Genomic DNA, 15,834 nt, shown 5'->3' with positions numbered 1-15,834 from the left:
ATTTCCAGCAAGTCCTTAGGAAACAGAAGTAATTATAGGCTGCAATTATTAAAAGAGGAAATTATTTTGGGTATTTGTTTAAAAATGTTCTCATCTGGTTGCATTGATACTCACCATAGGGCAAGTACATTTTAAGGAGTGCAAAATCACTGCATGACTTAAACAGATTTCTGTGGGCAGTCTGTAACTGGGCAGTTTAATATCTTGGAGTTTTGTTTTCTTTCCTGCAGTGTATACTATAATACATGTGTTATTACCTTTTTAAACCTTAACAAATGCAAAACATATTATATGTTATTATTCCCTGTTATAAGCAATGAATATACAATGAAGAAGCTATAGTGAATGTAAATTCATGGAGACCGTGGAGTTAATGATATGGGATTAACTGTAGAAAATATTTTTATTGCTAATCTTTGCACATTTATCTCTATAAGCAGCTGTAAGATGAGAAGCACTCATGTCCAAGTGATACTTTACCCGTGTAGTCAATTTTTTGAGAGGATGCATTACATGTCTAACATGTTTTTTTTCTAATATATTTTTCTTTGTGCTACATTAGCAATGTTAGTCATTTTTTGCTTGTAGTATGCTTCTGCTTTGTTGCAATCAAGTGTTTGTGAGGGCCATATCCCCAGTTATAGCCAGTCATTAAAAGGGCAGTATATATATTTGTTCAGTTAACAGGGCATGTGCTGAACATACCCATTTCCTGTTTTTTTGCTCTTTCTTTAGCTGACTGGGCAAAAAGAGAAACTGACGCTGCTCCATGTTTGGTCCTTGCAAGCTAGATAATTATAATTAATACCTCCACCTCACCATTTGTTATGACTGATGTGTCAGCAGTATCATGCAGTGGGATTATCTATACCTAGTAAGCTAATTATTTACCATGCAAGGGCCAACTATGGAGTAGCTTCAAGTTCTATGCTTGCCCTATTTAGCTCAACAAATAAAAATGATAAATATAGATTTTTCATAATTAAAACTATAGGACAAATATGTTTAGCACAGTCCCTATTGAACTGATACTAGCGGCAAATGACCTGTGATACGTTGTGCAATATGTGAGTGTTTATGAAAAATCTCAATTAAGTTGACCCCGATTACCTTAAGAGGCAGTGACAAATTGCAGGAAAAGCCACAAATCCCATTCATTTTTAAACAACTTGATAAATTGCAACTGCCACAAAATGGACAATGGACCTTCATTTTCATCCTGGTTAAATGCTGTAGGTACAGTTCTCATATAAACTAATCTCGTCAGGTGGCAGTGGTGATATTTTTTTTCTAAATTGCACAAAATTGTGCTACTACATTGCTGCAATTTTGTGAGATTTGCTGCAAAATCAGAACTGTGTTTGTTTAGAGACATTCTCTTAATGATTCTAATGCAAACGAAAGACAATTCTACATGGTTAATGCGTAAACAGCTCAGACATTGGGACCTAAGGATTTAATCTGTAGATGATTCAAATGCATGTATATTGTACAAGTGGGCAGAGTATGACTACCTTGCTATTGCTTTGTTCTATTGGACAGTAAGTCAGAATGATCATAACTGCAGGAAAAGAAGAGTTCCAAATCCTATTTACTTCCTCATCTACCAATGAGCAAAGATTGCACTAGCTGACATAATGCAATGGCAAATTACATTTTCAACCCCATTCGACCAACAAACCAAACATTATTCACGATATATTGAATTGTCTAGCTAGCATATACAGGTACATACCCAAAATTGTATGAACTTGGCTTTTATTATGCATTTCACTACATAAATTGTTTGGCCTTTTGTTCTCACTTTGATTTATTTGAGGTTGAGCAGAGTCTGTTGATTTTTTTTTTGACATATGATTTAAAGGTTACTATTATCTTCCTTTTTTCATACACAAAATCCAGTGTATGTGTTTTTGTCAGCTCTGCACACTGACAATAATAATAAAAACTCTTTGCAGCCAGCTTTAAATAATTGTTTAGTGTTGGGGGTGAGATGGTTACAAACCTTTTGTTTGTAATGTAACAGAACTATGTAGAAATAATTATACATTATATTGTATGTTGCTGAAATATGGATGAAAAGTTTTTATTCTCATAATCTAATGGATAAACGTATCTATTAAGATTGTATTTTGACCTGTAAGGTTGCAAATTCTGCAAAAGACAAGTGCACAAATCATCTTTTTTGTTAAATCTTTTTTTATGACATTGCAGATCATGTAAAAGATAAGTTACTTTAAGAATTATCTTACCCATAAATTCAATTCCTAAATGGTCTGCTGCATTAGGTAAGCATGTTAAAAAGGGAGAAACAAAGAAAAGAGGGAAACATTCATTAGATAGTTGTAAAAAATACATTTATTTTATTAGACACATATAAGTTACCACATAAACTGTAGAGAACACAATTCAATAAAAAAATATTTTTGCAGAGAGATGCCTCATGACGTCTAACAAGCCTTCCCCTTGAAAAAAAAAGCTGTATTAAAAACAAATCACACTAACACAGTAATCAAATAAAATACTGTCTGTCATGGATGTATATGGTTTCCTTTGTGCTTTTAGTGCTAAGCACTGCACCTTGTGCCTAATATGATAGTTATATGTGCAATATATGTTGCACGGTCTTCATATTTATACACATTTTTGTTCTTAGGTTTCCATTTACAGTAGATATTTATTTACACTTGTACATTTCCAAAAAAAGTTCCTAGAAAAAGAAAGAAATGCATCATGCAGAGAAGTAATAAACCGTTATAATAACCGCTATAATAACATTTGCAGGGTGCATTTATACTAATCAGCAACAATATGGGAAGTTTCAAGCCGAGCATTGCTGACAGAGACAAAGGTGATTTCTGCACTGCATTGTATTAACATTAATTTACTGCATAAGCAAAGTAAACACCTATTATGTTGCTTCAGGATTGGGGTTTCCAGCTCATCCAAGTAGTAGAAAGTGGAAAAATCATGATGTGTTGCTTCCTTTTCCTTATCTTCCGTAGATTTCTGGTTTTAATACTTTATTAGTGTGTTTATGAAAACTAGACATATATTACTTTTTTAATTTTTATAAACAGAAGTAATTTGTCAAAAACCAATTTTGTATAATATTAGTTTTTTTCTAATTTGAAAAAACTCACAATTTAAACTTTATATTTTTATTTGGTCAAGCTAAAAAAATTATAAAAACTCAAATTGAATAAATAGTTCCCAGCTCCCATTGACTTTTCTATATGACCTCACATGACCTCACATATTTTCATGTTTTATCATTTTATATATATATATATATATATATATATATATATATATATATATATATATATATATATATATATATATATATATATATATATATATATATATATATATATATATTTGCAAGAAGAACGACACTCACAGGATTTTCTTTGCAGTCAAAGTTGTGTTTTAAAACACAACTTTGACTGCAAAGAAAATCCTGTGTCGCTCTTCTTGCAAATATCTAGTATCTCTGTGCTGGCACCCAGGCTGCTACAAAGTCAATGGAGTGCACCTTTGGACTTGGTATATATATATATATATGTATATATATATATATATGTATATATATATATATATGTATATATATATATATGTATATGTATATATATATATATATATATATATATATATATATATATATATATATATATATATATATATATATATATATATATATATATATATATATATATACTGTATATATAACATTTGTCTTTTTAAACCATTATTGAAATTATTTTTTAGCTCAAAAAATAGAAATGTTGAAAAAAAATACAAATGTTGATAATCACCTTAGAGGCTTATTCATTAAAATTTGGATTTTAGGTTTTTGAAACCACAACTAAACTCACAAATTCTAAATTCATTATTGTCATTGAATTTATTAAAAATAAACTGGAGCATCCGGAAAAAAAACAAGTCTAAAACCTCAAGTTTTTATAACAAATCATTACTGACAACCTCTAAAATTCTGATTGGTTTAAAAATGGTCCAACAATGGTCCAATAGGATCAGAGAACCTCACATTGACTTCTGCAGCACTTCAACAACTTTGGCATTAAAGTTTGGCATTAAAGCCTTTGTGTTTTTTTTTCACTTAATAAATCTCATATTTCTGGAGATTTATATAGGAAAAGCACAATTTTTTTGTGGCTCATGGAATTCACAATTTGATTGTTAGTTAAGCAGTTTATTTATATACCCTATGTGACCCATTTACTAACAATCAAATTGTGAATTTTTCCATGAGCCACAAAAAAAATTGTGAAATTTGTGACAACACTTGGTTAAACAGTTATTTATATATACATTATGAGGCCCATTTTGTCACACTGGCTTCTAATCTATGCTTTTTAGATGACTAGATCATTTTATTTATGTATTCACTATGGGGCCCATTTACTGTGTTGTTGACACACTGGCTTCTAATCTATGCTTTTTAGATGACTAGATCATTTTATTTGTGAACAAGTAAAATAAAAAGTACTTCAGCTCACAAAGTTCTGTTTCATCATCAAATAAAAAAAATTAAATTGCATACAAATCAAAGCATTAGGAAACAAGGATGGTCATTTACTTTTTTCCACTCAAAAGTTTGTTTCCTTTACAAAAGATATGTGATCCTAATTTAAATTCTACACCAATTGCTTGGCAAATTAAATATGAAAAAGCCACATTAGAACAGGATAGATTTAATGGATGGTAAGAAGACAACATTCAGTCAAATACCATAATAATTGTTCAAATACTACTTTACTACTTAAGTATTCCATTTAAAATGATTGAATCTAGGGAAAAAATGAATGGGGAATTTTAAAGTAAATTATCATTAAGCAGTGACTTGACAAGGAATTCACTTTCTTTTTATTTATACATAAGCTTCATAAATGTTAAGCAGTCTAAGAAAAAGCTTATGGGCTGATTGATAGGGATGTAGCGAACCGCCGAGTATGTGTTCGCGAACGCCGTTCGCGAACACCAGCAAAAAATGCGAACAGTTCGCGAACAGTTCGCGAACTTCGAACATCCGAAAATCGTTCGATTCGAACGATCGAAGGATTTTTAATCGTTCGATCGAACGATTTTCGTTCGAATGGAACGAAAATCGTTCGATTTTAGCGACCGAATGGTCGAATGGTCGAACGATTTTGACGCGAACGCCTATTGGCGAACGTCGCGCGACGTTCGCGAACTTGCGGCGGACGCGAACAGCCGATGTTCGCGCGAACAAGTTCGCCGCAGAACAGTTCGCTACATCCCTACTGATTGATAAAAATTTTTCCCAATTGGTAAAAATACAAAAAACATCTTGTTAAAAATGCCCTTTTATGCTGGTCTGATTTGTTCCAGCTTTGAAAAAATGACAAATAATTGATTTATTTCCCCAATGAAATTGTTGGAGTATATTGATTTACATGGTCGTTACAGCTCATCATTACTGCTGAGCTCTCATAAAGTATTTGTACTGAATTGACACATATACCTGCTGTAATAAATGTGTTAATGCACTAAACATTTTTCCTGCTTATCAGGAAATTTTCCTGACCATCAAATAAGAATTTTACAACTGTGCTGAAACTCAAAGAAGCTTGTGTACAGTCTGTTTTTATAGGTTTATACTGTACATGCATACAAATGCACACCATGCCAGGACAGATAGATAAACAGATACACATATCTACAATATATACAAACTGAAAAAAATCTCTGTGTTGCTGTCACTCTGGCTTCTAATCTATGCTTTTACGGTATATGCAAAAGTAAATAAATAAATAAATTGGCTTGAAAAAAGGACCAAAGTCCATCAAGTTCAACAACTCCAAATGAAACCTAGCATCCATACTTACACACACTGACCCTGGCCCTTCTATACACTCACATAAAATATATATACCCATAGCTATACTAACTAAAGATTTTAGAATCACATAGCCTTGGATGTTATACTTGTCCAAGAAATGATCCAAGCCACTCTTAAAAGCATTGACAGAATCAGCCATCACAACAACATCCAGAAGGGCATTCCACAACCTCACTGTCCTCACTGTGAAGAACTAACGACGCTGCTTTGATACTGAAAAAAGTCCCCTTCTATTTGTCTATAATGTCCTCTAATGTACTTGTAAAGTGTAATCACGACCGCTCGCAAGCACCTTTTTTTCCCAACAACCCCAATTTTCTACCCTCATAATTTGTCTTCCATTCCACTAACCAGTTTAGTTGCACATCTCTGCACTCTTCAGCACTTTTATATCCCTCTTAAGGATTGGAGTCCAAAACTGCACTGCATACTCCAGATGAGGCCTCAGGGCCGCCATCAGAAATCCCAGGGCCCCATACAAAAAAATTTCCTGGGCCCCCTGGGCTGTGCCCACCACAAGCCCCACCTAAAGGTCCAACCTCCCTACCCCACAGGTCCACCCCCCACCACACACTAAAAAAAAAAAAAAATTGGTGGTTAATGTTAATAAAAAAAATATTGGTGGTCAGGGCCCCCCCCCCATTGAAAAAAATTGGTGGCTAGGACCCCACATGGGGAAAAAAATTGGTGGCCAGGCCCTCCAACACGTTATAAGAAAATTGGTGGCCAGGGCCCCCCTTAAACGTTCATGTTAAAAAACTTGCACCCCCAGAAGTTTAAACAAATGTGGTGCCCAGGGCCCCACCACACAAGAGGGTCCACAAAGGTTTTGGGGGGCCCTGCCATGTCACACTTACTTCATTAGTGTGGCCCACGTGCTGTCAGTGAGCTGCCAACTACAGAAGGGAGGAGGGGAGCACAGATCTTCTTCCAGTGACAGCATTTTCTTCCCTTATTGGTCACAGAATTTCAAGTCCTGGTAAAGCTGCATGGTGATTGGATGAGTTGGAGGAGAAGTTCAAACCTCAGCTATCCAATCCCTGAGCAGCTCAACCAGGACTTAAACTCATTGACCAATAAGGGGAAGTAATGGACAGAAGATACCTCCCCCTGTGCTCCCACCCTGCCTTCCCGAAATCAGCAGCTCTCAGAAAGCAGGGGGGGGGGGATAATCAAGAAAGTGCGGCGTGGCCAGGCCCCCTTACCCTCGGGGCCCCCTACAACTCTCACCCTGTCCCCCCCCTGATGGCTGCCTCTGAGGCCTTACCAGGGACCTATAAAGAGGCAAAATTATGTTTTCATCCCTTGAATTTATACCATTTTTTATGCAAGACAGAACTTTATTTGCTTTAGTGGCCACAGAATGACACTGCCCGGAATAAGAAAACTTGTTATCTACAAAAACCCCTACATCCTTCTCAGTTAAGGTAACTCCGAACACACTGCCATTTATATTATTTTTTCCAAATTTAATAACCTTACATTTATCAACATTAAACCTCATTAGTCGGTTATCTATCCATATACATACTATATTCCAGGCCAACTTTATCTGAATAAATAAACTTGTGTATGTTTAAATTTATTTTTGAGTTTACACAAATAAATCTGAATTATTTAGTAACTGTAAATATCTGACATATATCTGACACCATTTATTTTGGAGTTATTAAGAGTACCAAAATATAAAATTCTGAGATTTTGTTTTCTTAAATTTAAAGTACTGAAACTGTGGGGGCAGATTTACTAACATTGTAGTTCAACTCAGCTAAATCATTATAAAAAATGGAGAGGCATTTTTTGCACTGGATTGTTCTTTCTAAGAATTACAAGCCTGGCAATAAAAACCTGGCAAACTTTTTATTTCAAAAAATCCCACACATCCAGCTCTGTACAGTTAGGGGTCTATTTATCATGCTGTGTAAAAAGTGTAGAGAAATATCACAAGTGATGTTGCCCATAGCAACCAACCAGCAATTAGATTTCAACAAAACAAAAACAAAACAAACAACAAAACAAAACAAAAGCAAATATTTGATTGGTTGCTATGTGCAACATCACTGGTAATGTTTTGCTCCTTTATATATAACCATACATACACTATAACCTACATTTATTTATGGTAACTGATGCTGACTGAAAGCATGGATAGAAGCCAGGATACATTTGTTCCTCTGCTTTCTTGTCAATCAGGGTCAAGATGCCAAAAACAAAAACAGACATGGCCAAACATAGTGGCCATCAAACATGCTCTGCTTTTGATGTTACAGTACAGGAGAACCTGGTTGTCCTACAAAGTGATTTCTCTGCGGTTTGGGAGGGAGCAGGAAACACTCTTTATAAGGACCCAAACAGTTAAAATGGCAGCCAAAGAGTTAAGGTCTCTTTGACATCCTGCCTAATTTAGAGTTAAAAAAAATAAGGCTATAAATTTTTACAAAATTATGTTTAACAGTAAGAAAGATTATTATATATACTGTGCTTAGGTAACAATAAACATTGAATATCATATGTTCCGTTAGCTGTGCAGTTCCAATCCTTAAAGGAATTGTTCAGTGTAAAAAAAAAAACTGGTTAAATAGATACAAAATAAATAATGTTTCTAATATAGTAAGTTAGATAATCAGGCAACGGGTCAAATCCAATTGAAGAAAGCAAGAGAAAATAGCTTGAGCGGTGTCAGAAAACTGAGAACCAGCTTGGGCAAGGAAAACAAACAAAAGGAGCCTTTTAAATTCGAATTTGGCGCCAATCGTGACATCAGCGTGTCCACCGACGTCCTGGCACAGCGTCATTGCTCCTGTGCGCCGATGACGTCATCGCGCCTGCGCATCTTTGGCTATTTGCGGCTAGAGGCACCCGGGGACCAGCGCGTCTAAGGGTAAGAGTGCGCGATTGGTCTACCGGGGTGCCTTACAGTACCCCCTCTCAGGAGCACCCACTGGGGGCACCCAGGGCCTCTTATAAAAAATTTTATGAAACAGGTTTACCAACCGAGGAGCATGAGTGTCTTTGGCAGGAACCTAAGACCTTTCCTCTGGACTAAATCCCTTTCAATGAGGTATTGAATATTACCCCGAAATTTGTGAAAGTCTATCTCCTGGACCTCAAATTCTTGATACCCATCAACCAGGATAGGAGAAGGGGAAGGACAAATGGAAGAAAATGTGTTGTTGACCACAGGTTTGAGGAGAGAGACATGGAAGGAATTGGAGATATTCATGGTGGGAGGCAGCTCGAGCTTGACACAAACTTTGTTAATAACTTCCTTGATTTTGAAAGGACCAATGAATCAAGGACCCAGTTAGGAGAAGGTATACAAAGCTTAATATTTCTTGTAGAAAGCCAAACAGAGTCTCCGGGAACAAAAGGAGGAGCAGGTCTGCGACGCTTGTCGGCTGCCTTCTTTTGGAGAACTGAAGCCTTCACTAAGGCCTAGTGGGCAGTGCCCCAAATGGACTTGAAATCTTGCTCCTCAGTAGCAGGGACTTCTACTCTGACCAACAAAGAAGGAAGAGCCAAAGGATTCCGACCATAGACCAAAGAACGGAGAACATCCTACCGCCTCATGTCTTAGGTTGTTGTGGGCAAACTCGGGCCATGGAAGAAGCTCAACACAATTATCGTGGTTTTGAGGGATAAAACAGTGGAGAAACTGCTCCAGAATTTGATTGGTTCTCTCAGTTTGACCATTGCTCTGTGGATGGTAGGCTGAAGAAAAATTAAGACTAATGCCCAATAACTTACAAAATTACAAATTGCACTCCTCGATCTGAAACAATAGAAGAAGGAAAACCATGAAGTTGAAAAATCTCTTTAACAAAAAGTTTTGCCAGAAAAACTGCAGACGGGAGTCTTTTCAAGGAAATGAAATGAGCCATTTTGGAAAACCGATCAACCTATCAAATTAGTGGAGCAATCTGCAGACTTGGGCAAATCAACAATGAAATCCATTGAAATGTCAGTCCAGGGTGCACTTGGAACAGGTAATGGTTGTAAGAGACCAAAAGGAAGAGAATAGAATCTTCTGCTGGGCATAAATGGAGCAGGCCTCGACAAACAGAGAGATGTCCTTCTTGAGAAAGACGGCCACCAAAAATATCTAGCAATAAGGTCTAGGGATTCATTGACAACTGGATGAACTGCAATTTTGGAAGAATGCCCCCATGACAGAACTTGATGAATAGCCTCCCGAGGAACGAATGTCTTATCAGGAGGGCATGCTGGTAGTGATGGGCGAATTTGCGACTTTGCGAAACGGCGCCGGCATCTCGTTTTTGACAGGCTAATTTTTTCGGGCTAATTTTTGCGGGCGTTTCGCGAATTTATTCGCTGGAGGCGAATCGCACAAATTCACTGCGAATTCGCGCCGGGCGAATAAATTCGCCCATCACTACATGCTGGAACTTCTTTGGAAATAGGCTGTACCAAGGATACTGGAGCTACCACTAGTTCAGGAGGGATAATAGGGCAGGGAGGGATCATGGGAACCTCCCCAAAGAGACTGATCTGGATAAAGCATCAGCTTTGACATTCCTAGATCCGGGTCTATAGGAAATAATAAAGTTGAATCTGGGAAAAAAAAGTGTCCATCTAGCTTGAAGTGGAGTTAACCTTTTCGCAGTTCTTATGATCTGAAAGAATGGTGATTGGATCAGTGGCCCCTTCTAGTAGATGACACCATTCCTCCAAAGCCATCTTAATGGCTAGTAATTCTCGATTGCCGACGTCATAATTTCTTTCTGCAGGGGAGAATTTCAGAGAAAAGAAGGCACAGGGATGAAGTGGACCTTGTAAATCAATACGTTGTGATAAAATGGCACCCACACCAGAATCGGAGACATCTACTTCAAGAATAAATGGTCGAGAGGTCTCAGGGTGAACCAACACGGGAGCTGAAGCAAAATCCACCCTCAAAGACTCAAACGCCTTTTGAGCCTCTGGGGTCCAAGGTGAATTGGCATCCTTATGTGTGAGTGCGGAGATAGGAGCTATGATTTGAGAGAAACCTCTAATGAACCTTCGATAAAAGTTTGCAAAGCCCAGAAAGCATTGTATAGCTTTTAACCGGACAGGTGGCGGCCAATCTGTGACTGCAGAGACTTTGGCAAGATCTATCTCGAAGCCGGAAGAGGAAATGATATTCCCTAAGAAGGGCATCTTGGACTTATGAAATTCACACAATTCGTACTTGTGGATGTCTATTGACAGGTGGTACTTTCCCCCATCCCCATAATGGTAAGAGAACTCCAGATTTGTCACAGATTAACCTGCACATCAGACCATGTGATATGTTGCATTGTTTGTCCATGTGGTTTATATTACTTGGGAAAGTGTGTAACCCCTTTCCACATTTGGATGAACAACCATAGGTCTTCAATATGCCTGGCGCTGTCAGCAGGTAAAACTGAAATCCCACTGGCCAGACACTTTCTGACATATAAACACTTATTGCCATCTCTGAGAGCAGTATTAATTGATCATATCCCACCAGTATTGAGGTGAGGATAGAGCTAAACTTTTACTGCAAAGAGAGGCCAAATAGATGCTTTGGACACAATAGCCCCTAAAAGGTTAAACTAGATGTATTCTTTAGCCTGCTTTTTATGATTTTGGATATTGCTGGACTGTCATTTGTAGGATGTATCTTTTGTTGTAATCAGTTGGACTACAATGGATTTGGATTATGATGATTGCCGAGACTGTAGGATTATTGTGTTATTGAAGATACACTACTTGCTATAATTAACTGGATTATAATGGATGCCAGTGTAATAGATGGATGGGGTTCAAAGAGATGGACTCTACTTATATTTATATTGATTGTAGGACTCCATGTGGACTTTCTAGTGGAGGGTACTCCTGAACAGATTTATATGTGGATTGTTTTTAGAGTATGTTATTATTAAGTTTATATTTTTATTTTGTTTTGTGTTTTATCACATTATAATATATATTTTATCACTAATTATGGTTACGCCATAATTTATTCACTTTTGGAATAATACTTGGTATGGCTGTGCTGAGCGAGTGGGTATATAACACTTGGATGAAATATTTGGTAGTGTATGTGTATATGAGCTATCATATTTACTAAGGGAATCTTTGTTGTTTATGCTTTTTTTGATATACAGTTGCTTTTTGTATAAGTGAAGTTATTCCCTGGCCAGTGGGCATATGGAATCAGTTATTTAAATGTTCCTTAGCACTAATGGAATTTTGAATGATGTTATATTGCTTAAGTAATGTAAGGTGAGAGTTATAGTTCCCCTTTTGAATTAGACACAAATGTGGCATACAATGTATTCTCTTAGATTAACGAGTGATAACATATCTGCTGCTTCAGATATGTTCTATGTAAATCTGCGCCCTTGTTTTTCCCTGAGGAAAATCATAATGACGTGATTGAAACTTTGGAATTTCTTTGTTAGTTTATGAAAATCAGTGACTCTAAGGGGCCAATTCATTAACTTCGAGTGAAGGAATAGAAGAAAAAAAACTTCGAATTTCGAATGGGCTACTTCGACCTTCGACTACGACTTCGACTTCGAATCGAAGGATTCGAACTAAAAATCGTTGACTATTCGACCATTCGATAGTCGAAGCACTGTCTCTTTAAGAAAAAACTTCAACCCCCTAGTTCACCACCTAAAAGCTACCGAACCCAATGTTAGCCTATGGGGAAGGTCCCCATAGGCTTGCCTAACTTTTTTTGGTCGAAGAATAATCCTTCGATCGTTGGATTAAAATCCTTCGAATTCGAAGGATTTAATCGTTCAATCGAACGATTATTCCTTCGATCGTTCGATCGAAGTATTTGCGCAAAATCCTTCGACTTCGATATTCGAAGTCGAACGATTTTCATTCCCAGTCGAATATCGAGGTTTAATTAACCCTCGATATTCGACCCTTGATGAATTTGCCCCTAAGGGTCCTATTTATAAACCTATTTATAAACGTCACATTTTTCTGGTTGAATTTTTAAAAGAGGAATCTTAAAAAAAATTCAAAATTTTTTCAAGATTTATTAGGCTCTGAAGCTGCTAAAAATCCGAATCTGAAAACTCTCCAAAAAACATATTGAAATCATAGAAGTCAAAGGCAGATGGACCCTTTAAAAACTGGAACATTTACAGTACCTTTAGGATTCTTGATGATTTTGGCTATTTGCTGGTTTTCCATAAACAATCCAATACATTTGAGTTCTACAATTTGAATGTCACAAAAATTTGCACTATTCAAATTGTTGTGACTTTTTCTCACACCAATTTTATTGAGAATAATTATTGGTAAATTAAGGGGATTCAGGCTTGGGAGTTTGGTCAAGTTTTTGTTTAAGTGTGAGTGTGGTATTTGTTGCTTCTTTGTACACACTTTCTTTCTTTCTTTCTTTCTTTCTTTCTTTCTTTCTTTCTTTCTTTCTTTATAATAACACAATATTAATAATATAATAGTGATGAATGCAATGTTGCTCCATATTGTGCTAAGAATATACTTTTGCTGATTTTACCAGCTATTTATCTATTTAGCAAAGAGACATTCACAAATATTTATTAATTTCATCTATTTTTGTTTTCTTTTGTGCAGACTCTCATCAATATTAACAACAGGTGTAAAAACAGCTATTTATATTTGATGAATATCGGCCTCAAAGTCCCTCACGCTTGAAAGATCCTATTAATTTCCAATAAGATTGCCAAGGTTGTTGAGCAAATACTATTACAACTTTTTTGCTAGAGTCCTTTAATCTCACGTGTGGCTATATATTTTAATATTGGTAATATCTTAAAAGCAGATATTAAAATCAATTAAGAAATTAGGGTATTTTTTGAAAAAAACATATATGGTTCTAAGACTTAAAACACGAGACTTTTGTATTTAGAATGCAAAATCTGTGGGGGGTTTTTACATTTAAGCTCTGACATATGTAATTATAAATAGTGATGGGTGAATTTATTCGCCATGTTTGAATTTGTGGCAAATTCTCGCTCCAAAATGAGACGCCAGTAGTGTTTCGCAAATTTCTTGCCGTTTTACTAATTTCACGGGAAATTCGCAAATTTTTGAGCAAACCGAAATGGGACAAATTCACCCATCACTAATTACAGATGTTCTGAGTTCCTATACGATATTTTATAAAACAGACTGACTCATACAAGAACATTTGACTACTCATTTGTGATAATATTTTTTGTTTATATTGTTCCTAAAAGCCAAAAAGGTAGAACGGTAGAATTAGTACAAAAGCCAAGATGCAATAGTTATGCAAGTTTGACTGGGCACAGGGAACAAGAACAGATACACTTGGAAATCTAAACAAGGCTTTGCAACCTATATTTTATTTTATCTTCTGTTTTTATTAAAGCATTATCAATGATTATTTCCCTAAAAAAAACAAGACATTTGCTTATGCTATGTAAAATATTGATTAGTTCCCAAGTTCCACATCATATTTTTTTTTTTCTATGTATGAATCAGTATTCAACAAAGTACAAATACATATTTAGTCAAGTCTTGACTGATATGCTGTTAGCACTTTTTCAAGGTTAAAGAACTGTCATTCAATTTAATAAACTTATATTTAATTTTCCATGTCTAATTATTAAAATAAGTTAGGTTATTGGCTTAAGAATGATAAAAAATAACAAACAATAGATGTCACACTTTGATACGGACTTCCAACAACATCCAAGGGATTCTGCCACTTGTTTTTGCCCTATGCACATTCATATGCATCTAGGGGATCAAATGCTGGTTTCTCCAGTATGAAGCTATGATATTATTTAATTGGATAAGCACTTTTGCATGTAATGAATTGTTTATTTAAATCACAAGCTAAGTCTGGATTCTACTTGAACAAGCCGTAAAAAATCTGGAGACCCACGTGCATTCCCTCGTCTGAGATATCCGAGTCTGGACAAAAAGACAGTAATGCAGACCTTGAACTGAGGGTAACATATACTTGGGGCGGCTTACTTGCAGGCATTCATATTGCAGCCGGCGCACAGTGAGTCAATCAGCCATCGATTTACTGCTTCACAAGCTGTTGGCAAACCGATACGGCTGCAGAAGAAGTGAAGGCGGCTTACATTGTTACATACTTTCAGCATTCTTTTCTACACAGGATACTGTGTTTCTCAAAAGTAACAAGTGACTTTAATTACTTCCAGCACGCGGAATTCTTTCAGAGACTTTTTTTCAAACAATTTAGAGCGGGTGCCTTCAGTGATTTATTCCTCCGACATTTCTTTCCCACATCAATTTCTTTTTCCTCAAATAGGAATCCATGGACTGTCTAATGCAAGCTTGAAGCAATAACTCTTTCTCATTAATTAATCTCAATATACCAATTTATACGCAATTGTTTCATGAACTGTAATATTCTATATATTGTATTTTTAAAAAAAGGTTAAATGAATTAACATCAACTTTGTACACATGATCGAAAAAATTTTTTTTAATATTGATGAATTAAAGTTTATACTTTTTAAAAAATATATTGAGTCATAGGCATTTTAAATGGATGGCTAAAAAGACTGGAGTTCCTCATAATGACCATATGTTAGTATAAGTCACCGTGTGCAAAATGGAGACACTGCCTATATCTTCTTAATTAAATCACAAGCTAACAAGAGCTGGTGTTTAGTGAAATAATTATTTTTATATTTAACAATGTAATATATGCACTGGAACAATTGTGAAAAAAAGATTGAATAATTTCTACTTGCATTTGATTGTATTGGGGAGTAGAGATTCCGATGATAATGCTTAGAGCTGGTGCTGAGCAGCACTGAGGACAACCACCCAGTGGACCAGAATGACCTCCTCTACTGCTCAAAGTAGTCAAACAATTCTGAATAAATCAACAAACAATAGGTATCCACTTTCTTAAATGTGTCCAATTGTTATAGAAATTCATGAAAGAAAGTCTGGGGATACAGAAGAAT

At 35.9% G+C, this 15,834-nt stretch overlaps 1 protein-coding gene across 4 annotated transcripts in view; it reads right to left on the bottom strand.

Annotated features, from left to right (window-relative positions):
- LOC108703350 (pro-neuregulin-3, membrane-bound isoform-like) overlaps positions 1–15,834 on the bottom strand; it is a 500,441-nt gene that overhangs the window by 99,626 nt on the left and 384,981 nt on the right. For 2 of the 4 annotated variants that reach the window (XM_041571157.1, XM_041571154.1), the window contains exon 4: positions 2,253–2,279. The exons of 1 other annotated variant lie outside the window; for it this stretch is intronic. In XM_041571157.1, the coding sequence (XP_041427091.1) occupies positions 2,253–2,279 (27 nt within the window). The remainder of the gene's footprint in view (positions 1–2,252; positions 2,280–15,834) is intronic. One more of the 4 variants, XM_041571155.1, reaches the window with a different exon arrangement.

This window comes from Xenopus laevis, chromosome 7S, assembly GCF_017654675.1.
Source record: "Xenopus laevis strain J_2021 chromosome 7S, Xenopus_laevis_v10.1, whole genome shotgun sequence".
Classification (NCBI taxonomy): Eukaryota; Metazoa; Chordata; class Amphibia; order Anura; family Pipidae; genus Xenopus; species Xenopus laevis.
The sequence above is the reverse complement of the archived record's forward strand: the minus strand, read 5'-3'. Positions and strand labels throughout refer to the sequence as shown.